The following is a 23,854-nucleotide window of genomic DNA, read 5'->3' as shown; positions in this document are numbered from 1 at the left end:
ATATTTTAGGTTTCCTTCCATCATCAGTAGTGACACCTAAAATTTTGAATCTAAGTAATAAAAGCTGTTACTCATTCTGTCAGAATTCAAAAGATACTTTTATAAGCACTATTCTAAACCTACATGATTACCCTGGAGCATATAACAAGAATGAAAAGTATTCTTCACACACTGCTCTACTGTAGGATGAAAGAGTGTGATTACACAACTTAGCTGCAGAAACGGGACCAGGTCATGGTCTTCTGTAGTGAGCTTGAGCTTCTGCTCCTCCTCATTATTTTTCATTTCATCAAGAAATTTACTATATTGGACATAATGTCTATTAATGATGTGACTGTATACTGCTTGTGATTAAGAAATGTGACTTTACAGATTTAATGCAGTGTTTTACAAGCAGCTTGTGTATAAAACCCTATGCTAAGTCAATAGAAGACCTAGTATGTACCATAAGTGAATATTCAGAGGAAAATTTAACATAACAGTGCCTAGTTTGTTAGAAACAGTTTGAGTTTTAAAACAAAAACATAACCCTTTCCACACTATGTCTGTTTCCAACAAAACACATGTTGTTAGGCAATAAAGTTGGCTTCTGGCTCCATAAAGAGCCACTGCAGACATTTTAACAATAATCTATAGTCAATTTTTACAAAAACTGCAGGAGGTTTCTGGAAGAGAATTTTTCAGGGGAAAAATTAAAAGCACCTACAGGCAAGCTGTTCAAAAGCCAGCATACTAAAAAACCAACAAAAGTGAAAAATGAAACCTGCATCTCTTGGCTTTGGTGCTAAGTTTTCATCTTCCTTTATCAGGAGATGCAAGAAAACCCCTGAGGACTTAGAGCATGTTGAACTTATTTGTCACAATAAAAATCCTATTGTTCTTTGTTCATTTACATAGCGTTTCTTGAGACAGTAGTTAGCTAACGAGAAGGTCTGTTGCGACATTTCCCTGGGAAATGTGTAAATTTAAACCTTACCATTCAAAAACTTGGAGCATATGACTGCACATTTGTCAATAATCAAATGAAGTTTCAATGAGCCTATCAGAAACAACATTGCTAGGCTTACGTTCTCCCTAGACCTATTTAAAACTATTCACTTTCAAGATTTCAGTAGAGCTTGATTTTGTACTTCTTATCACTGTACCTGACAAGTTGAGCTGTATGTATTAGTAGTGCACCAAGAAATGTTTGTGAGAATCATGCTAGTTTATCATCTCAGCTGTTTCCAAATAACACAGAGTAAAACAAAAACAGATTTAAATAATTTTCTGACTGGAAAAAAACTTTTAAAATTTCAGATCCTGATTTCAACTCAGTTCTCTCATATGTATTTATGAAAGCTACCCAGTAAATAATTTTACTTCCGAAAAAATGTTCTAAGCTCTTAGAAAGCATTTAATTTCCCACATAATTTGAATCAGATGCTTTCCTATACATACTCAAAACCAAAGTGAACAATTTAGCTTTAAGGTAATGATCTGTAAAAGAATAACACAATCTTACATTTACACTGTTATTAAAATATGAGTACATTAAGAACAAATCTATACATTTTGTGAAAAGAATATTTATCTGAAGTGATACACTGATGGATGAGATTAATCTCAAATGCCTTGAAGTTACAGCTTGTGGGACTGCAGACAAATCAGGTAACTGACACATCAAATTAGCAACTAATCTTCAAAACATTTAAGTATGCTTGCAAGACAATGTAAGCACTGGGCAGGCAATAAGCCATTTACCTCAGCAAGACGGAATTACAAATAAATTATGCCTTGTCTTAAAGCAATTAAGTTGGTATATTAGTAAGAACAAATCAACTATTTTTATAAGTTTTTGATCTAAATTGAAAACATTTCCATATGTCAAAAATACCTAAGTGATTATTATTCCAACTGCACATCTTTTTATCACAGAAAATAAACATCAATTCCTTTTTCACAATTTACCAAAATGCATTGTGCCATTGTTAATTTTAAAAGTTCTTTCTGAAATTATTTTCATGAGACATATGCATTTATTTTTTTTTAAAGAAAGCATATTTCCAGAACGGCCATTTTAGGACTTTGAAGCAATGTATAAGGTTGTTCCAGGACAATAAGTTGAAGATGGCAAAAATGGGATGGGATGGGACTGATTGAAATGCTTCCTATAACTTAAAAAGCCAGTGACTGCATTACTGCATCAGAAACTCAAGTGTATTTTGAATTTCTATGCACTCCTAAAAGGGGAGGACGTACTTTTAAGTGCCTTTTCCTGTTGATACTGAAGTACTGGACAAGAGTATCTTTCAGGGACGGTCCATGGAAACTCCACTGTCTTTCAATGGCTAGAGCTATGCAACATGTCAGCATTGCATAAAATTTTACGCGTTCTAACCATTCATACTCACGTGCTAAAAGAAAGATCTTTCAGTATAAATGTCTCAGCTGTCATTACTTTCACATGTAATTGGAGTTCAGCTCCAATATATTTCAAAGGGTTTTCCTTTTCTCAAAACTAAAGATTGAATTGTTACAGATGGTAATTTTGGCAGATGGTTGTACATGAAACTGAGTTTATAATTAGGCCAAATCTGACTTGTGCAATTAAGGCAATGAAGATTTGGAAAATAAGAAGTGTCAGATTGGTACATGATCAGTCTGGTAGCCACAGAAAACTGAAGAAACCTGCTCATTCACACTTACAGAATATATTGCCTATTTGAAAATTTCTTCTTAATTGCATGAATTAGAAGATAAGCAACCTTACATGCTAAGAGTGTAAACTAAAGTAACCATGGCTTTTTACCTACTTAAGTGTATAATCCTTTTTTCTTCAGTCGAGGTTAATGAGATGGTCTGAAGCAATCTAACAGCTCCCTGCTGCTGAGAGAAGGCTCTCAGCATCTCCTTCTCCACAGCCTCCCTTGCTCTGACATTCACCCGACCCCTCCGCAAGTCAGTAAATTCACAGACAGTGACTAGCCAATTCAGCTCAGAGACAGAAAACTAATCCCTGAGGAATGAGTGGAGGAGGAGAAGAGATGTGCAAGGATGAGAAGACTAGGACTATCCCTTTCGATGGAAGTGACCTCTTGGGCTCACTGTGACATTTATCAAGCTGCATTTCAAGCCTTATTATATCCAGTGTCAAAAAGCTTTCCAGACTGGTAATTGTGTGTGAAGGTAGCATTGCCTGTTTTAGCATCTTCTGATTTTCAATTGTGTTAAATATTTCTTTGCTTTTGTACCAAGAAAGGATCAGTAATGTCCAGTAATCATTCTTTCTACTGCTTCTTGCGTATCACTCAGTAGTTTCTTGCCCTCAACTTTCAGTCCCCCTTCATATGCACACTGTTTCCATTTAATGCTTTTGCCTATTTTAGGACCACTATTTCTGTTATATTCTTTTTTCCGATGGGGCAACCAGGACTTTTTTCAAGATGGCTGACTATCACCGTCATAAAAGCATTACAGTTTTTATGTTTCTCTTCCTGCTCCTACTGCATCCCAATATGTTGGTTGATCTGTTCTATCACAGGTATAATACAGGGATTTTTCATCCATTTTTACTGACCAAGTATTGCTACAAGAACATTAAAAAAGAGCTTGTAAGTAGTTTTTATAACTAATGAAAACTGCTGTATTAATGCAGCTACAATTAGTTCAAAACATTCCTTCCAAAATGCATCCCCCTTGCTCTTCAACACCACAAACTCCACTTGCCATCATGCCATCTGTTCTCCTATCTTCCCTAAACCTTTACAAAGTTCCTCAGAATCTCTTTTAATTTCAATTAACCTGAGTAATTTATGTAGCTTGCACATGTTGTCATCAATCTGTGAACCCTCTTACCAGATTGAACTATATGAGGTTGCTGACAATTAGAGAACATTACCTCTTATGTTTTTGCCATGTTACAAATTAATGACTTATTCCTACACTTTACTTCCTGTCCCTAAGTAATTTTTTCCTCAAACTGTTACGATAAGGGAGAGACAATATGGGGCTACTTATTTTTTTTCTTAGTTTGTTTTTTTTTAAATCTAAATAAGTCATTTCAATACTTTCTATTTATTCACCCATTTTGAAACACAAAGAATTTTAGTATCTTGAAAGCATTTCTTTTACAGGAGCTGGGCTTTTCTATTCCTTTCATTGAACTCTATTAATATAGAGTTCCTACCTTCCTTCTACGAACTGATTTAAATACAGCAAGATATTCTGACAATACAACAGTAGAGGCAAGCTGTTAAGAAAAATTCTTTTTTTAGACTCTGGACATATTCATTAACTCTAAAGACAAGAATTAAGAGTTAATGTATTAAAAGTTACTATATATTTAAGAAAATGGAGAGAACACCATGATCACCTATTTTTACCAAGTTATGAATACCATGCCTTTACTGTAAAATTAACCTTAGTTATAATTTATATCCTGCCCTGAACTTTAGACCTGTCCACACAAACAGTAATTCTAATATCCTGGTGGTTTGTGGATAGGTTTAGTTTTTTTGTTTTGATTTTTTGTTTGGTTTTGGTTTTGATTGGGATTTGTATAGGCCAATGACTCCAAACTCCATCAAAATGTTTCTAGTACTTCAGCGTTTCCCCACAATTCCCCTATGTTTCCAGGAAGAATATGCACATTCCCGTGATCTATATCACCGTGCAAGTGCTCTCAGTTTAGAGTAGAGAGAAAGGATATATCCCAACTAACTTCATTGTCACAGAATTGTGACCACAGAATTAATACGAATGTCATTCAAATGCTGCCTCAATGTTTTTGCTTGAGTTATGCTAACTAGAGAGAACTGTAAATATCTAAATATCTAAACTGAAAGCTGAAGCTCCATTTGTGGCTTTCCTTAAAAATTGCAGAAATTGTGGGGTAAACATACTGAAAGAAGAAGTTGAGTCAGTCAGTTTGCAGCTCAGTATGGCTATGGAGACGCAGATACAACTGGAAGAAAAATAATCTGAGAAAAAAGCTCCCTAAGTCTGTACAATTTTGAAGAAATATAAATGCCTATAAAATACAGATGCCTATAAAATATAATTCTAACGACATCAGTAATACAGTACTTTGAATTTAGTACATAACTGATAAGAAATGTTAGGTATGCTCACAACATTTGTAATGATGCAACAGAACACAACCCTTTGAAAAACCAGCTATTTTACTTTAATTTTTCTGATGATTTTCACAGGGGTTACTTATAAAAAATGCAGTTGTAAGTTGTGTGTAGTGCGTTTACATCGTATAGAGCCTTACGTTTGGTCAAAAGTATTCTTGTGAATTAGAAAGAACCACAGTTGCCAGTAGCGAAACTGTTCTGATACATGTTCAGCAGCATCCTTGTTACAGATGTGCTGATAAACTCATGCAAATATTCACACAATATAATAGGATTTCTTAGATGATTTATACACCCAGTTCTCACAAGTTTCCTAGGATTGCTCTTCTTAAAGAGGACACATTAAGTTGCCTGGCCTATCATGAAATTTCTTTGGCTTCCGTAATTAATCTCACAGAAAATATATCCCATCATTGAGAAGATTAGTGCAAATCTCCTCAGAATACATCCTTTTCAATGTCTATACTCTAAAATTCCAGTAAGACTAGTTAGGTATTTTCATAAGTGATGCAGTTTCTTAGCGAGTTTACTTAAGTGATACTTGTCAACTTGTACAGGAAAAAAATTCTTCCCAGTTTCGCAGAAATTGTGCCATTTACTCTGAAATAAGTAATGGAGTGTGTATGTTAAGAAGAATCTATCATAGTGAATAAAGCCAAAAAGCACATAATCGTTTGACAATTAGCACTTTAAACAGGTACAAATTCAACAGTAACTGAAATAATGCTCTTGGACGCAAAGCAAGAGGAACTCATTTCAGTAGAAATAAACCAGTAGGCTAAAATCAGATTAACTTCACATATGTCTCAGACCATTTCTAAATGTCAACAACATTCTGTTACAGTAGGAAATGACCAAAGGTACAGTAGACAATCTAACTATTACTGGCAAATGTCTAGTTGATCACTAAAACCTGTGTGTGAGAAGAGATTTTTAAAATGTGCTAAGGAGAAAGAGAAGAAAGACAGGAAATTCACTCCACATAATTTAAAGAAGGCTTTAGGCCAGAATTTTTTAGAGGCCAAATGAAAACACCGAATCAGATATTTCTAATATGGTTAGGTGACAAAGCTGAGATACAGGAGAAAGCAATAACAATTACTTCTAAAAGGATTTCCTTTGGTCTCAATAAGTATCTGACCCTTAAAAAAAAATAAAAAAGCAAGGATTTTCTTAATAAATTGAGAAAATTACTGACATTACAGAGGAAAAGGTATTGTTGCTTCTAGAAATGGCAGACCAATATTTCAGAGGGCTCTTCATAACTGTATTAATAGCTTACGAGTGTCATCATATAAATAAACAACATATTCCACAGAACAGTGGATTAATTCTAATTCTGAGATGCTTAATTTTTACAGACAAGACGAAATACAGTAAAAACAGGTTATTCAGAGGATTAATATTTGAAGCTTAGACTACATGGAAGGAAACAGGATGGCGACAGAGACACCTTCAGTATTTTGGCTGCCAGAAGTGCTGAAGTTTTATTGTCAGAGGTGAGGATGCTGACTTAAACGCGACCGAGGCCAGGAAAGGTGCACAAAGAAATGAGGGTAGCACTGTTAGTTTTCTGTCTGAATGGGGAGAGGAAAGAGAAACTTGAAGGATGAACAATCATTTTTAGAAGTGGGCTTGAGATGTGATGACAGAAAAAAAAAATCCAGAAATTTTGGTCATAGACATGGGGGGGGAACAAAATCTTCCCACATCCGTGACAGAAGAAAATTGATGGGGGATTATGAACACCACCCTACTTGGGAATGGAGTCTAATTTTAAAAAATAGCAAGATTTTCACTGCATTTAGTAGCCTGAAAAGAGGGCTTTCACTGCCCAGCTTTACACTATTAAAGGAACAAATACTGAAGAAATTTATCAAAACAGTTTGGAACAGACTATGATTATGGCCAGAATTTTTAAAGGACATGGATTTAGGGAATGCATGGCAAATCTAGGGCACATTCTTTGCCAGGGATTATAATACAGAAGATCAAAGCAGCTTCAGTGACAGTATTTAAACTTACGTTTTATAAATAAGGTTCATATTTTCTTGAAAATAAAGAACACAATATACATCAGAACCATTTAAACTGGTGTCAAATACAGCACTGGTAGTTTTTGCTACTGGAATACAAATGCAATCCACACGTTGCAGAACCACATTAATTTGAAAAAGACAGCAATTATGAATATTGGAGATATATTTTTTTCCTCCTTTCTAAAATAACCACAAAAAAGCTCTGTTTATTCAGGCGCATATTTTTAAATCCAAATGAAAGAGAGTGCCAAGCAGTGTTATACAAGCTTCCTAAAATCATTTGGCTGACTACTGTTCCTATTCCTGCATGCTTCAAAGTAGTTAAAGAAAAACAAATCTCAAGAAGAACTGACATTCAGATCTATATCAGTTTAAAACATAATGCATAATATTGTCTGCTTGCCATTTAATGCAAAAGACAAATTTTGCTGAGTTCACTTAATAACAAGCAAATGGAGGCTGGAAATTAGAGGGCTGGAACTTAGGACTTCTTTACAGTAAACCATTAGCATGTTTAAATTTCAACCTCCCTAAATTTCTAAGCACTTCTTTTCATTTAGTGAATTATTTTGCATATATGCAGCATATTATTAATTTAAATGTATCCTGTCTTGACTCCTCACTGCCTTACTTCAGTCCATTACTTCAGTTAGAGCACAAAAGTCAGCACCTTGATATCCTACTCCCAGTTTAGACACAATTATGAAATCTCCATAAACTGAGAGGAATTTTTTGGATCAACACGAAATGGAGGAACAAACTTCCTTACGCACTTTAAGACCTCCACATTTACAGGCACTGTTCAAAAATCACACTTCAAAATAATGAAACTTGTACATCAGTGTATTACTCTGAGTTTTCAGTATGTGCTGTAGACATCATTAAGTTCATTCTTTTGTCCAGGAGCAGTTCTTACAAAAAGAGTTGCTGTATGATTTGCAGAGTTCATTTTCTGTTCTAAACGGAAGCAGATTGTCAGGACATGCACAATTTAGTTTTACAGTCTGACTTATATTACCAGAATAACTTTTTTCCAAATGTAATTAGAGGTCATGTGTTACTAAACAGATCGAAGAATCCATCCAGCAATGATGTATCATGCTGCAAACATAAATGGAAGACATATATTGGTCTGCTGCTACCAAGGAAGCACAAGGTAGCAAGGAAAATTTTGTATTTTTTCCTGATACTTCCAAATTCATATAAAATGTATATACTTATCATGTATCATCATAAAACTCCTTTCAAAAAAATAATTGAGCATTATTAAGTTCTTCCTCAAAAAATGAGGAACTAACTTTACCTTTCACTTAATTCTGAGTTTCACAGTAAAGAACAAAAATACACAAAGAAAAAGCTATAGATCCATTCGACAAGAGCAGTTTAAGATCATCCTGTACAGGACTCAGATAAGCCTTTATTCCACGGAGGTTCTGTTGTGCTATCCTCTGCCTTACTTCTTTCATGATAAAGCATGGTGTGAATTCACACACAGATTATGTCTCTACTGTAAAGGAAATACACACTGTTGGTACTGTCCTAGTTTCAGCTGGGATAGAGTTAATTTTCTTCCTAGTAGCTGGTGTAGTGCAGTGTTTTGGATTTAGTATGAGAATAATGTTGATAACACACTGATGTTTTTAGTTCTTGCTAAGTAGTGTTTATACGAAGTCAAGGATTTTTCAGCTTCTCATGCCCAGCCAGCAAGAAGGCTGGAGGGGCACAAGAAGCTGGGAGGGGACACAGCCAGGACAGCTGACCCAAACTGGCCAGAGGAATATTCCATACCATATGATGTCATGCCCCATATATAAACTGGGGGGAGTTGGCCGGGAGGGGCAGATTGCTGCTCAGGAACTAACTGGGCATCGGTTGGCGAGTGGTGAGCGATTGCATTGCACATCACTTGTTTTGTATATTCTAATTCTTTTAGTATTATTATTGTCATATTATTATTATCACTATAACTATTTTTCTTCCTTTCTGTCCTATTAAACTGTCTTTATCTCAACCCACAAGTTTTGGTTTTTTTCCGATTTTCTCCCCCATCCCACTGGGCGGGAGGAGCAGGCAAGCGGCTGCGTGGTGCTTAGTTGCCGGCTGGGGTTAAACCACGACAGGCATGTATTGCTGCACATGTGTTATTCTAGGCTGAAACTGGACATTCCCAGGGCTCAGCTGTGCCCACATTATGTACAGATTTTCAAATCTCTTGGGCAGAAGGCTTGCACACCATGCTTAGGACCTTCACCGCATGCAAGTTTCTGCACAAACATAGGCTGGGATCCAGATAAATAACACTGGATATGAACAGCTGTTTTTTGCATGGTGTGTGTTCCTCTGTATGTATGTGGACACTGGTTTAATGGGGTGAGATACTTGGACTCCCTTCTAACTTTCATTAGTTGCAAGGAAAAAAAAAAAAAGTGTTGTTCATTTAGGAGAAAAGACACTGGAAAACTATCAGTACAAGTGATCCTGCCTACGTCAAGTAGAGAGATTCCAGCCAAAGCAAATACAGAATGTAGGTCCTATCATACAATAAATAGACTGCATATACTTAACGTATTCCTAAAGCTATATTTAGGGTGCTTCTAAAAACTTCTTAAGGTACTTCTAAAGAAGAGATGGTAGAGCGAACTGGACTACACTTATCCTTGGCCTTAACTGTCAGTGAACTGATGTCCCTGGAGCTGATGGCAGCAGAACAAATGAAAGGCAGAAGATCAGCTGCATAAGACACTGGATGAGGGTTTATTGTCACTGAGACAGTTAATGTGATTGCGTTGAAGCCAGGTTCAGTCACATGGGATGGCCATGCTTGGAAACACCAAGGTACACACACAGATAGGACTGGTAGACTGATGTTTTCAGACTGATTTGCAGACACCTAAATCTTTCTGAATGGAGGTTCAGAGGTTGGCATGATTCACAATCTGTGAATTTGGACTTGTGACCTGAAATACAGTCCTCCCTACATTCTTAGTTCATGTGTCAGCCACCCTAAAGATTGAACAAATAAATTTAGCAGCTCAGTTAATCTGGTCTTAAAGCATGACTTAATTCATGGGAGTTAAAATCTTAATCTGCCTGGACCCAGTTCAGATTTGGAGCAACGCTGAAGTTACACTTCAGATTCAGAGTCTGAACTTGATTTTTTTTTGTCTTTTCTTCCCTCTGGCACAATGCATAATTACTTATACAAGGTAGAACAGCTTCAACAAGACAGGCTGGATGGTTAGACCCTTCCTGGAGACCTAAATTCCTACCCAAGAAAAGATGTGAACCTGTGTCTCTCTCACTCCAGTGAGTATGCTCAGGTAAATTCTTTTAGATTAGCCTTTTTCTGTCTGGATTGAATCAAGGTTGTTCACAAACCCAGAGGTAATCTCTGTAGACCATACACTCATTCTCTTGTGACAGCCCAGCCTAAACCTGCAGGATTTGCAGAACATCAGTCTGAGCTGAAGTGTGCAACCCACCTCTGCTGCCCAGCGCCAAGGCTGCCAGCACACACCCCTCTCTGACTTCCCAGCTCCGCTGCCCAAAATCAGTGACAAGCCAGTGAAGGTGGAGGGGCTCCAAGATCCCCAGCTTGACTTCTAGAAACTCTTCACTGGAACTTTAAGAAATGCCATGCAAATGGCTGTTATAAACAGGCACCAAATCACAGATGGGAGAAGGTAGCTCTTGAGGTTTGGGCTAAATATGACCTTGAGGGTCATTCCTGACTTCTCCATCCAGTAGGTTTTGCAGCAAAAATGAAGAAAAAGAAAAATAACCAAATGCTGCAGTCTCTGCATGCTTACAAGTGCTCTTTAACAGCAGGGAAGTTTTGGGGCTAGCAGCTGTCTGAAAGGTGGGTCTCTAGCAGACCTACTTGAGAGAGCCTTCCAGGAGCCCTGACCACTATCAACCAGCACTGTTGGCCCTGCATGGGGGAGCCTTCATGCAGCCCCCCCAGCCTGCACCACCCAGTCTCACTTCTAGCATTGGTTCAAGTGGTGATGGAATAGCTGGAGGCTCAGGACTTACCCACTTCGCAAAACTGTGTGCTCCAAAGCATGGCTGCAAAGCAGTGAGTACCACAAGGGTCTCCTTCAGGCAATACCTGCAGTGGCATCTTAGACCTGATGCTATTTTCGCCTTGCACCTAAACTTAAGTCTGCTCCATGCAGCAACAATAAAACAAAAATGTGTATAAAGCAGAAAATTCCTAATCAGATTTAAAATGGTTATCACATCCATCTACATTGTATAACTGAAACATTATTTAAACAGAAACAACAACCAATCAATCACCCAGTGGTTATTAGATAACAATAGGAAATTAGAGGATAATTTATTCCCTACGTTATTGTGATCCAAAGTGTTCATTAATCTGAACTCCTAAACTGGCTTTTATTTAGACATACAGTAGAAATAATGCCTTCATTAGTGTATCTAGTTTCATTGACCTCATATTATACATGCTACCAGCTTTAATCAAATAAAATACTTAGCACTATTTTTGTTTTCTCTGTTTGTAACTGTAACGTATTTTCAATTTTCATCCTCATACTAATAAATGGCTGATACTATTTACATTTGTCAATAAAACCATCCAGTAAAGAAATCTATATTTTACGTGCTCCCCGCAGGCAGTTATTTCAGCACTGGTAATATTTACGGACATCGGTTTTGCAGGTTTACGTATGACTCAGTACACAATGCAAACATGGGCCAATCAGCAAAAATAAAGAGGAGCGCTACCCCTCTCCACTCACCTTACATTGGTCCATCTCCTTTTTCCACAAGTGCACAGGAAAAAAACCAAAACAAAACCCAAGCGAATCTGCAGTGTGTTTAAGAGGCTGACTAACCTCAGGTTTGGCATAGCAAAGACCAGGGCAAGAACAAACACTTTCGTTTTCATCTGTCAGCTCCCACACCACTCAAATGGAATTGCATAGGGAGATTTTTCCTGCCTTGCTTCAAATAAATGGGCGTTGTGTTTACATACTGCATACTGAGCATTGCCCACCCGAGCCAAGGGCTGCATCTTGCCAACTCTTAACTTTCGTACAATATGGCGATTACATGAGCCAGCATACCATTAAGTCACATAACAAAACTTGGAAAATGGCACTGTCAGCTTGCCGAACTGTACCTGAATGACTGACATGCAGTGCACAAAAGGAGAAATTAGATTTCAGTGCAATGGCAGAACTGGGTCAGAAGCAGACTGGGTTAGTGGTCTCAGTCTAAACTGCAAAGCCAAGTGCCGTGTAGTTCACCGAGATAAAAACTTACAGGCCCACAATACAAGCAGGCGAATAAAAAAAAAAAAAAAAAAAAAAAATCACTAAATACACCTTACAAAATGCTCCCCCACCCTAGAGTCTTCCAGGTCATCTGCTGTTTATTCTCCATATGACACTTTATTCCAGGATGTTCTTTCCAGCTGCAGCACTTGCAAACTGGCCTCCTCTAAGCAGAGTCAAAACCAGGGGAAAAGAGAAAGAGACCTTAGTCCATTGCTCCATGTGAATAGCACATCTTTCTGGTTCCAGCAAGTTCTCTTTTTCTGTCTGATGAGCAGCAGATCTATAGCTACCGTGAGCTCCAAATGTCTTCCAGTGCCTAGTGTTCATTTTTTTGCAGAATAAGCAAGAAAGATTGGAGATCAGAGCTCACTATTTCCCCTAAAATAATGGTTCTGCAAGCTCGCACCAAGGTATCAGATATCTGCTTTGGGTTTCTGATTTAGCCTGCCAATATGAGACTGGAGCGGGCAATTTGTGTACTCATTCTTTTTCCATGTACCGTTCCATAATAATTTCTACAGAGGCTTCCACTTCAGTGACACAAACGTATTACAGATAGGACAACCTAAGAAGGTCATTTAACTACCAGCAATAATGGGCACGTTCAGAGGTAAAAAGCCGAGCTGAGATCTAAGACACTCACTAATACTGAGGTTTCTAAAAGGTTGTCCATCTAACCCACTGCTGAAGATCAAGTGCCTGAACCAAGTGTCTATGATACCTTAACACCAGCAGCCTTCTGAGCTAGCCCCATGGGCGACCCCTCCTTGCAGCGTATTTCTTAGTAACTTAATCCTGTTTACATTGTCCTTAAATCAAACAAAGAACAAGCAAATCAGAAATCTGCTACATGTTTTTGCAAGATTGTATCACACTAGCACCACTCATCCTGTTTTATTCAAAATGTAAAAGGCTGTCCAGACATCAGTGATATTTTATTTGTTGTAATATTAGCATGCAAAATGACATAAACTCACTTATGATAATAGTTTTAATTACTAAGTATATAAACCTGCAAATCCTCTAATACAAGTAATCCTTCAATAAGATTAATTCATGGAAATAGTCCCATTGAAAAAGGATTTGTATGACTGGACCCTAAATGCTTAATCACATTTCTAAAGGCATTATTACTTAAAAGAAAAAAGATATCCGGGAGGTGTTGGTACGTTTAAAACAGAGGATTATATATTTATCAAACTGTATAGTTTCAGAAACAATCCTTCTAGGACTGTTGGGGAACATGCTTCTGCAGCTCCTGTGGTTTCTCAGGTTAAGACTGATTTAAATAAACTGACCAACCTGCTCACTTTGAGTCTAGCGTTCAGCACGACTCTTCTCTTTCAGCACTTTCGTTGCACTGACATATGACTCAGCTACTCCTTCAGCTGCACTAGTTATATATTATCCCTGTGTAACATCACCTCAAACATCAAACCCCCTGATTTATTTTAAGCACTATCCAGGTTTTACTAAATGTTTTCAAGGCTCAGTCATGTAGTGGTTCTCACTTTCTGTACTATGTTTATTGCAGAGTATTTTATTATAAGAAATGTTAACTTCTTTCCTGGCTTCCCAATCCTATTCTTTTCACTACACACAGTTAGTGTGTAACTTTTCACTACTTCACAGTTACCAGTCTAGACAATGGCAAAAGTAGCCACAGGACAGCATAAAGATTAAAATTTACTTTAATGTGCCGAGTGCCCCAATGTGCTTAAGTCCTCCTTCTTGTATCCGCTTCACTTGCTCTCTCTTTGCACAAGGGCCTTCACGGTTTTAGTGGAAAGTCTTTCTCAAAATATCTCCTGCTCTGATCCCCTCGGAATGATTAATGGTTTGGCATCACATTTGTTTGCTAAGCCTTAAAATGAAGGAAAGAATCCTTTGGAGAGCTAGGAGTCTGTCACTGCCTCCAAAAAGCAGGAAGCATAACTGCTTGAAGCCTGACAGATGCTTCACTACCATGACAAGAAGCTGTTCCACAGGCTACAGCTCGTGAGCCCCTGAGTCAAGCCATATGGTCCTGAATGCCAGGACTGCCTGTCTTTCCCAGTTTATTGGGAGAGAGGGATTGTTCCTGCTTTGCTCTGAATTTCCAAAAGTACTCTGTTGAGTTTAGAAGTTTACAGTTCGTATGAAATAAAGCACTTGACCGCTTGCACTCATAAATCCTCGTTTGTTTGCTGAACAGTTTTTTCTTCTCTGAAGAAACACCCCTACATGTATGCTTCCGTAGGCTAGGATAACATCTTGTGACTTATTGCTGTCCACTCCAATATTAAATGAATGCATATAACTAAGCGAACATAAGTATGGCTCTCACACTTTAAGAGACCCTTCCCAACTAATAATCTATTCAGCATATTTGACCAAGTTTGTATATAGGGTCTGAAACAACAGCTTTGAGGTGCAAGGCGTCTTTAGTCATCTGAAGGGAATAACAGCAATGGATATACACTGTTAGAATTCAAATCTGATCATTTAAGATAATACCTCACTGTACTTCAGCATCACAAAAATTAAGTCTCCAAGTTGTAACTCCTTAAGCATTGGTACATTCTCCCGTGCTTTGGCTAGCTGAGATTTAAATATTTCGAAAAGTGAGTATTTCTAATTCCTGTCATCTCTTGAAAAACTATTTAACTGCCTGGAAGTCTTCAGTAAGGTCTTTCCCTTCTTTAAAAAACGTATTTTATATCTTTTCCAGTGACGGTATGCTGAAGTGTGGACGACCGAGCAATCACCAAGAAATAGACGAAGGCAAAAAGTATCTTGCTTCTAACCAAGAAGTTGAGGGAAAGGCAAAAGCCCCCAGCGCAGGACCAGCAGTGTGCATGTCCATGCATTGCTCGCTCTCAGAGCTCAGTCTCGGCACTGAGTAGCCCTGGCTCTCACTGAGGTCAGTCAGGATGGAGGGTACCGGCACCTTGCAAAGTCAAGCCTTAAACTTTTTCTCTTTAGAGTTTCCCTGAGCTGCTTCTTGTTACAAGATGATTTTTCCCCTCGTATGTGTCCCCATCCTTCCTTTTAAAAAAATGCACAGCACAGCGATTGCAATCTCTACAGAACTTGGAGAAATAATGGCAGGGACCCCCACAACGGTACAGAGCGGCTCTTCACAGAGGGGTGAGGGAGGGCGAGGGGCGGAATGCCGGGGGCTACCCGCAACACCGACCCGGTGTCGCACGCTGGAGCGGCTTGAATGGAGCCGCTGAGCACAGCAGCCACGGCACTGCTGCCTCCGATTGTTTCACGTTTTCGCACTCAGCTCGTCAGTGTAACACAAGCAACCGATTTATTAAGGCAATTTTTCCAAGTGCCTTCTGAGATTTCCCACGGCTCAGCCGCCGATCCGGCCGCTTGATGCAACTTTTCCACGAGCTGCGGGCGCCGAGGGCAAGACCGGGCGGTAATTTTTTTCTCCCCCCACCCCGCTCCCCCAAATCGCTCATCAGCGGCAGCAGTTCCCATCCCCGGCGCCCCTCACCTCTCGGGCAGCCTAGGAGCCGCCGCCGCCCCCCCGCGGACACCCCCACGGACGCGGGTGCGCACTCCCCGCCCGGCGGCTGCCCCGACCCGCGCACCCCCCCTCCGCTCCAGCAGCAGCCCCCCCCCCCCCCGGCCCGCAGCGGACCTTCTCCGCCGGGGAGCCGCGGTCCAGCCCTGGCCGGTCGGTAGGTCCGGCCGCCCCCGGCCGCCCCTCGCCCCCGCCGCCCGGCCTCACTCACTTGTGCCTTCTTCATAAGGAACGGCAGCGCTGCAGTCCAGCCCAGCCGGCCGTGTGCAAACTCCCTTCAGCGGAACTGTAGCTCCAGCATAATGCAGCAGCGGATCGTCCACGCATTGGGGTTGCCCACGGCGAGCCCCGCGCTGCCTCCGCCTGCCCCGCTTCCCCCGCCGCCGCCGCTCTGCGCGCCCCGCTGCGCCCCTCTCCCCGCGGCGTGAGCGCCCGCACTGACTGGAGCCACAGCCGGCCCCCGGCCAGGTCTTTTATATCTCCGATCTGCCTCCAGCAGCCGCGGCGGCAGCAGAGGCAGCGGCAGCCCAGGCAAGACACGCCTCTCCCCTCCCTCCCTCCCTCCCTCCTTCCCTCCCTCCTGGACGACCGGGAGCCCAGGCAGACCCCGCGGGGAGGGGGAAACCCGAGTAAACTTAGGGGAAGTTGGAGGCAGGAACAAGCCGAGCCTGCCCCTTCACAGCGCAGGGGGGAAGCGCGCCCGCCGCGGGGCCGGCGGGGCCGCGGGCTGGCCGCCGCGGGAGAGCGGCAGGCGGGGATGCGGAGGGATGCGGGTCGGGGGCACTCGGTACCGGCCCCCGGGGTTGGGAGGGTGGCAGAGAGCTTCTTCCGCCCGATGCCCGGGGGCTCGGCGGTGACCGAGAGAGGCGACCCCAGCCGACCGGGGCGGAGCGGGGCGGGGGTCTCCGGCCTTCTCCCCGGTGGGTTCTGGCAGCTCGCAGGGAAGCCTCCTGCCGCCGCGGCACTCGAGGTCAACTACGCTGCCGGCGCTGAGCCAAGCCCTTGGGTTGGGTCCCCCCACCCACGCCGGTGAGAAGGGGGGGGGTCCCTCCCGCCGGGGCCCGCCGCCAGGGCGCCGCCTCGGCGCGCGGCGGGGAAGGCAGCGGCCTCGGGGGGCTGGCAGAGCTCCCAGCAAGTGCCCGGTATTTTCAGCGCAGCACCTAGCTGCGACAGCGGCGTGCACACCCGGGAGGCAGCTCCGGATTTGCGATTTCCATTTCAGTGCTGCCTTTCCATAATCGGCGAATATTAGTTAGGCACTGGAATAAGCATTTCAGCTAGAGCTTGAAAACTCCTTTTACCCGCTCCAGCCACAGAAAAGTTGTTGAGCAGTGCCTCCTAATGCTTGTGTAAAGGTGATCCTGCAGGTCTTTTAACATGCTATTACAATTTGCATACTGTGTAAATAATGTATTAGTGTTGGGTGTGGAAAAACGACACTTGATTTTTACTGCATGGAGTCCTTCTGGCAAATCCATCCCAGCAGTAGCGACAGAATTTGAGTTCTCTTCAGAGAAGACAGCTGTCAGGTTAACACAGACTAAATCTTGAGCGTGCATTCAATGGAAAGAAGAGCGGTTTATGGAACTAGCATTTCCTGAGACAGCAATCTTTGGTGATGATTAAAAAGCACGTTGACATGGAATGGAGAAAGAATGGTCTGCCCAAGTCAATGGTCATTTCCTAAAGGAGGTTAGATATGCTCAGGGTATACAGTAAGATATTTCATTAGAAAAGTTTGTCTAGTTTTCACCTAGAATTAATGGTAAGTTTTCAAAAGACTAGGCTTCTGCTGAAGTAAATATGCGCTGTTCAGGTACAGAAAGATTTTGAACCCATCCCCAACTCCACTATATATTTGGGTTTCAGTACAGGGCAGATAAATATCTAATATCTTTGTGCCTCTCTGTCCAATCCAGAAAAACGGGCTAATAATTTTCTTTTACAGCATAACACTGCTGATGAATTCATTACAGTTTTTTGCATTTCTTGGTTATTACCATGCTGAATTACCTTGGAGTTCTTGTGTTACCCTCTGAGCTTTGTCAGACCGTTTTATATGCATATTGTAATAGTCTCTTCCTCTAAAACGTTATGACTCAAGCAATAGACAAGTAGTGAAAGGGAGGTAGCTGTAACAATAAAAAAATCAAGGACCACACTCGCTGAAAGGATATTTTGTATATCACCTAGCGGTGATCAACCAATACTGCTTCCACAGTATACACATTTAGCAAATAGGGCCAGGAAATTAAAATGTTATGGCATATTTCCTCCTTAGAACAGATGACAGGTTTAGTCTCCTGGGGAGAAGCCCTGGAAAGTGTGAAAGAGCAGTCTGTCATAGCAGTTACCTACCTTATGGAAAACACTTCTGGTCTTTCTCTACCCTGAGCTCCATCACAGTCCACCATTAGTCATGACAGGAAAGCTTTAGTGGATGCTATGCATCCAGTTACCTTACTGATAGTCACGCAGAGAGGATAAGACTCTTGGGCCCAATTTTCTTTACCACCCTGGCATCATGCACCTTTTCTCTCCATCCCTGATCTGAGTTCTTGAACCTACCCTTGTGTTTAACCAAGCCCAGCTATAGTGGAATAATGCCTTTTCATCTCTTCCTTTACACTGGCAATTTGCAAGTGTATTGCTGCTGACATTGACCTCAGTATGGTTTGGGAAGTCTTTTTTATGAAATTCAGAGTTTAATAGTTTAAACTCATTAATAACTTATGTCCGTAACCCATAAGACAGCATGTTTTTATTAGTCTTGCCCATTTCCAACGTTGTACCAACTTTTGATTTACCAGGTGAAAACTGGTTAGCCATGGACCGTTAGTGCGTTCAATGGTAGGTTTCCAAAACACAGCTGCAAACCGCATTCAGTCTTTTATGGCCTCCCTCATTTGCATTTCTAAATGCTTGAGGGTGAACACAGGCTCCTGTCATAGTTCTGTGAAAACCTGTTTCTTCACAGGGAAGCTATGGAAAATAGTGTTGGTCATCCCACCTCTTCACAGGATTTGGTTCCACCCACTCAGCAGGATTGTCCTTCACCAGGAATACTGTTCTGCATATATGGAAATAGCAACAGTTGAAGCATAAATGATGCCTTTCCAGTCTACTGTGAATGGAAGAGTCTCACCATCTTCTACAGGTGAGAAATGGCTGTTAAGTGCTGTTTATTCTGGAATTTTATGGAATATCTGCTGTGCTTTCTATAGCTTCAGCTGTGAGAAGAATGACCCCACTCAGCGTGTTGATAGCTTGGCTGCTGGCTGGAACAGCTGGAATTCAGGAATATGCAGAATCACATCCAGCCTCAGCCACTGAGGTTGCTGGGTTAAAAAGTGCTCTGCACCAGCTTGGAAAATTGAAAAAATTTCTCCTATGAAACCATCTAAGCTGTGAAGACAAACACCAGTGTGTACGTGTTAGAAAGATAACACACTAATCCCATCTAATCCGTTACAGACTCTGAGCGTGTGGAGGCCTTTGCTGGCACAGAGGCCCAGTCTGTAGCGTTAGCTCAGTTAACTCCTCTCCTCCTGGTCTTTTTTAAGGACATAGTGTAATAGGCACAAGATTTCTTAACCTACTTCAGGCACATAGAAATAAAAAATAAGAGTTAAACTTGAGGTTATACAGAGCCAAGAAACTCAAAAGGTGCCCTCAAGCTTCTTTAGGTTTTATTTACAGAAGTACTTGATCATAGAGGAATCACTTCTCTACAGAAAAGAAAAACCTTGCAAACTTGCAAGATCTACAGAAAATTATATGCATTACTTTGATTTTGAGGAAGTACATTGAGATAATGATGTCCTTAAGAGACCTTCCCTGTCTTCGATACCACAAAATGTACTAGGTGTTATTCTGTGATTGAAAACTCATATATTCTAATCTCGGAGCACAACCACAACTGAGTATTAATACTTTAATATTGGATCAAAGTACATATTTTGAATTTCTAATTGAGCCTTCTTATGCTTAACAGTTACTAAAGTGACTCTTGGTTTCTTTTAAGCACCATACATCCTTTGTGCTTTATACAAATGACAGGGAGAACTTTTGTGGTTATTCAATATTACTAATCAGCAAGTAAGTGAACAACTTAATCAAGACTTAGGTCCACGGGAACACCTACACCACTGTGGAGCCACTTTTATTTCATTGAGCACCATAAGAGCACAGGATTCAAGTGCATTTTTTTCATTCACATGATCTGGCTCTAAAGATTATTTTGCGAAAAGCAGTTTCCGTGTAACTGTTTGATTCTCCATAATGTATTAGTACAGACTGGGATTTTAGGGATAATGATGTTATTATATGGTAAAATCACTAACTGGCCAGTTCATTTGGCAGACTGTTTGGCAGACCAGCTGGGGGTAAATGCAATATTCTGGATGAATAGAGATATCTCCAAATTAAAAAAAAAATAAAAAAAATTGAATTGAAATTCAATTATTTATTGAAATGACAGCATGAGTAGCTCAGTAGCTCATTATGATGCTTCTTTAAAAAAACCTGTACACTCTGAAAGCCATCTAGATACAGGAAAAAGAAGAAGCAAGCAGTGCAGCATAGGAGTGGAGCCAGGTGGCTTCAGACTATTGGAAATTTGTTCAAGTGCCAGTGAAGTAGGCTAGAGTTATATGGTTGTGTGTGAGATTCATTCACCCAGAGGGAGCTATGGAGACAAGCAGGTAGACAAAGCTAGAGTGTAGTCTTTGTTTTCACTGGAAGGAAAGGGGCTTTGTTCATCTGACTACCACACTGGTCTGAAATACTGATGGAGAGAAGGAATGACAGATTTTTACTGAAAGCCTAAAACTGCTTCTGTCTATTAGTGTCTTTGCTGGTTTACTTTGCAGTAAAATAACAGTTTTATTTCCATTAGGATTTTACAGCATGATAATTAGCATGCAAAAGAAACTCTGTTTTACTAAGAAAAGTTTTTGGCAAGGAAGACAAGCCCAAAACAGGAAGTTGCACTGATGCTGTTCAAACTCGATCAGAGCCTGTAAAAATATAGTTGTAGCTGCTAAAAAGTAAATGTCCATTTCTTGACTTCTATGAAAGCTTCTTTCTACTATTCTTTCAATATACTACAGTTTTAAAGCAGTCTAAAATGAGCATCTGAAGATCTCACTGCATGAGGGAATTCTCAGCTAGAAAAAACTGGTGCACGGGGAACATAACTTGGGAAAAACTGATGCTGCTGGAGTTCTGTGATCCATGGCAATCCTCTTTGGCTTCTGATGACCCTCCGGATGTTAATAGACGTTAATACAAATGTGAGGCTCCTTGAAACTCTTGTAAAGTTTTGCAGCCACTAAGGTTTCAAAAAGATCAGAGGACAGCAGCAATTCAAAGATTTTTTTTGGTCTTAACTCACGTTTTTTTTTTCACATGTGTGCTAAGAGGGGTCTGATTCATCTGGGATTGCACTCAAAACCACTACATCTGCTTTTGAGGAATGAATTACATGTGAGATCTTGAAAGTTATTCAATTGTCCAGATCAGGGAGACCTGCTGGAGTGCACTGTGATTACTCTGATGGTATGCCTCTGTTTCCTTCTATGGTGAGGGAGGTTGCAGGGATGAATGGTGCCCATCCAACTCTGGTCTTGGCATTTGGTCAGAAAGAGACCAGAGTATACATTGGGACGGACAAATGGGCTGTTTTCCAAGCCTCGAGTTTGCGTGTAGTCATAGTACACCGTGCTGTGGTAGTTGCTAGTGGTTATGTTCAGCAGTGTTCAGCACGGCTCAATTTATCTTTGTCCTGTTTCTGAAATGATGGAATATCCAACCCACAAGGACAATTTACTCTTATTTGCAGAGGTTTCTGTGCTGGATTTGGTTGGAGGATTGGAGAGCAGTGCTCAACTCTGTTCAGCAGATGCAGTTAGTAGTCCTAACTCTGAAGAATACTCTCTTCCTGAAGTCCACCAACCATCTACTGTGGAGTGCCCCCGATGTGTTGGATGAAAAAAGAGCAGTCGTTTATCCTACAGATACTGATTTCTTCAAGATGCTGTAGCTGATATGACTTCTAGGGATGAAAGTCTATCCCCACATTTATAGTAGGGGATATTTCAGTATCCACAGGCTTCCAGTCATGAAGGAACAGGGAGATTTGTCATTACTTCTTAAACAGGAATACCAGAGGCACTGGCATGACTACTCAAAAGTACTGGAGCTCATGCTTCCAAGGAGCATATTCACGGACAGTGTAAAACACACTGTATTAAATAATCATTATTTCCCCAGCATTCATATGATTTTTAACTTTCCTCACATTTTGCCCTGTTTTCCACTTTGGGAGAAAAAGAAGACAATTATACACTACAGTCACCAAGCCAGGCAATATTGGAGGTAGGCAGACTCAAGCTGATACATCATCTTGGACATCTACAGTGCAACTAGATGTTTATTACAGGACAAGACAACCACTGCTTATTATGCCTAAAATTCAGCTGTTTGCCTGTCATGAGATCAGTTTGTGTAGCCTAATGCATTAATTATAGTTATACAAGCTCGAAAAAACCCATGTTATTTTGCTTGTACAATTCTATTTCCAAAGAAAAAAACTCATAGTTTATACTTTTTACCATACTTAAGTAGCTCCTTGTTATATTCATATTTTGATTCCAATAGTTTAGAGGTGATAAAAATACGAGAAATAAATATCTCTGTTCCCAGATTTGTTGCCTGCATCTGTTGATTTGCATTATTCTATGTCATCCTATTCACAGTAATTACAACCTTAGGGAGTTTCATGATAAAATGGGTTCATTTGAAAACAAAACTGTGTAAGTGGAATTGGATATAAATATTCGTGATTTACAGGGAAAACTGAGACTATTCCTGTTCAATGAAAAATTGTGATTTTTTTTTTTTTTTGTATAGTGCATTTAGTCTGAAGAAAGGGAGAGGTATAGTATCAGGTACAGTGACTTCAGAGCCATATTATGTCATTACTTTTCTCTTTGTTTGATGAAGTCTGATTGCATTAGGAGTGTAGGAAGGACTAAAATGTAGGTAAGAGTAAAAGGACTTCCTAGGCTGAACCACCTGCCATCAAGAGAAACTATCATTCAGTCCTTTTGAAGGTTTGTCCATTTCCAGCATAAAATGAGTTAAGTTTCTTGCCCCTGCTCTTCTATGGGAATGTTGTTTCAGAATTTGACTCACCTCATGGTTGGAAACCTTCTTTTAATTTGAAGCCTAATATATTAGTTGTTAATTTATACATGTTTGTTCTTGGGCCAAAGTAATCCCTTACCATAAATAGCTCTTTCCTTTCCCTACTGCTTTTTGATCCTCCTGCCCAACCTACTGGCAATATGTACACTAATAAACAAAACAGAGACGAAGCATGGGCTCAAGTACTGGCATGCAATGGTCTCTGGAGTTTAATTTTTAGCGCTCAATTTGGCATGGTGTTGGTACAGCCAGCTGGTGTTCTCCAGGCCTGAGCTCAGTCAGAGGAAGAGTACAAGCCAGGACCCGTTTCCAGCAGACAGTTCCCCCCTGTTTTGGGGAAGGAAGAGAGTTTTGCTGCGTGGATGCAAACCATCCTCTGCCACTTACCCTGGGGCCAGAGAGTGGGTCCCGGCCTAAAGCTGTGGTTTGCATTGCCTCTTTTAATGCACACACTAAAAGTAGTATTTGCAAATTATATCGGGGGAAAAAAAAAAAGTTTGGCAAAACAGGTGTTCAGGAAATGCCCAACCGCAGCACCTGTGCAGTAAAAGTCAACCTTAATTCTGGAATTTCCTCCCTTTTGAGGTTTGGAAATGCAATCAAAGCATTCTATTAACATGAAAAAAAGGGAGAATGCAGAAATGACCTCATGCTGAAGTA

At 40.6% G+C, this 23,854-nt stretch overlaps 1 protein-coding gene across 2 annotated transcripts in view; it reads right to left on the bottom strand.

Moving 5' to 3' along the window:
- KITLG (KIT ligand) overlaps window positions 1-16,253 on the bottom strand; it is a 55,070-nt gene extending 38,817 nt beyond the window's left edge. For both annotated transcript variants that reach the window (XM_050906829.1, XM_050906838.1), the window contains exon 1: window positions 16,197-16,253. In XM_050906829.1, the coding sequence (XP_050762786.1) occupies window positions 16,197-16,211 (15 nt within the window). In that variant the 5' untranslated portion in view covers window positions 16,212-16,253. The remainder of the gene's footprint in view (window positions 1-16,196) is intronic.
- Between the last annotated feature and the right edge of the window lie 7,601 nt (window positions 16,254-23,854).

This window comes from Gymnogyps californianus, chromosome 1 (assembly GCF_018139145.2).
Source record: "Gymnogyps californianus isolate 813 chromosome 1, ASM1813914v2, whole genome shotgun sequence".
Lineage (NCBI taxonomy): Eukaryota > Metazoa > Chordata > Aves > Accipitriformes > Cathartidae > Gymnogyps > Gymnogyps californianus.
The sequence above is the reverse complement of the archived record's forward strand: the minus strand, read 5'-3'. Positions and strand labels throughout refer to the sequence as shown.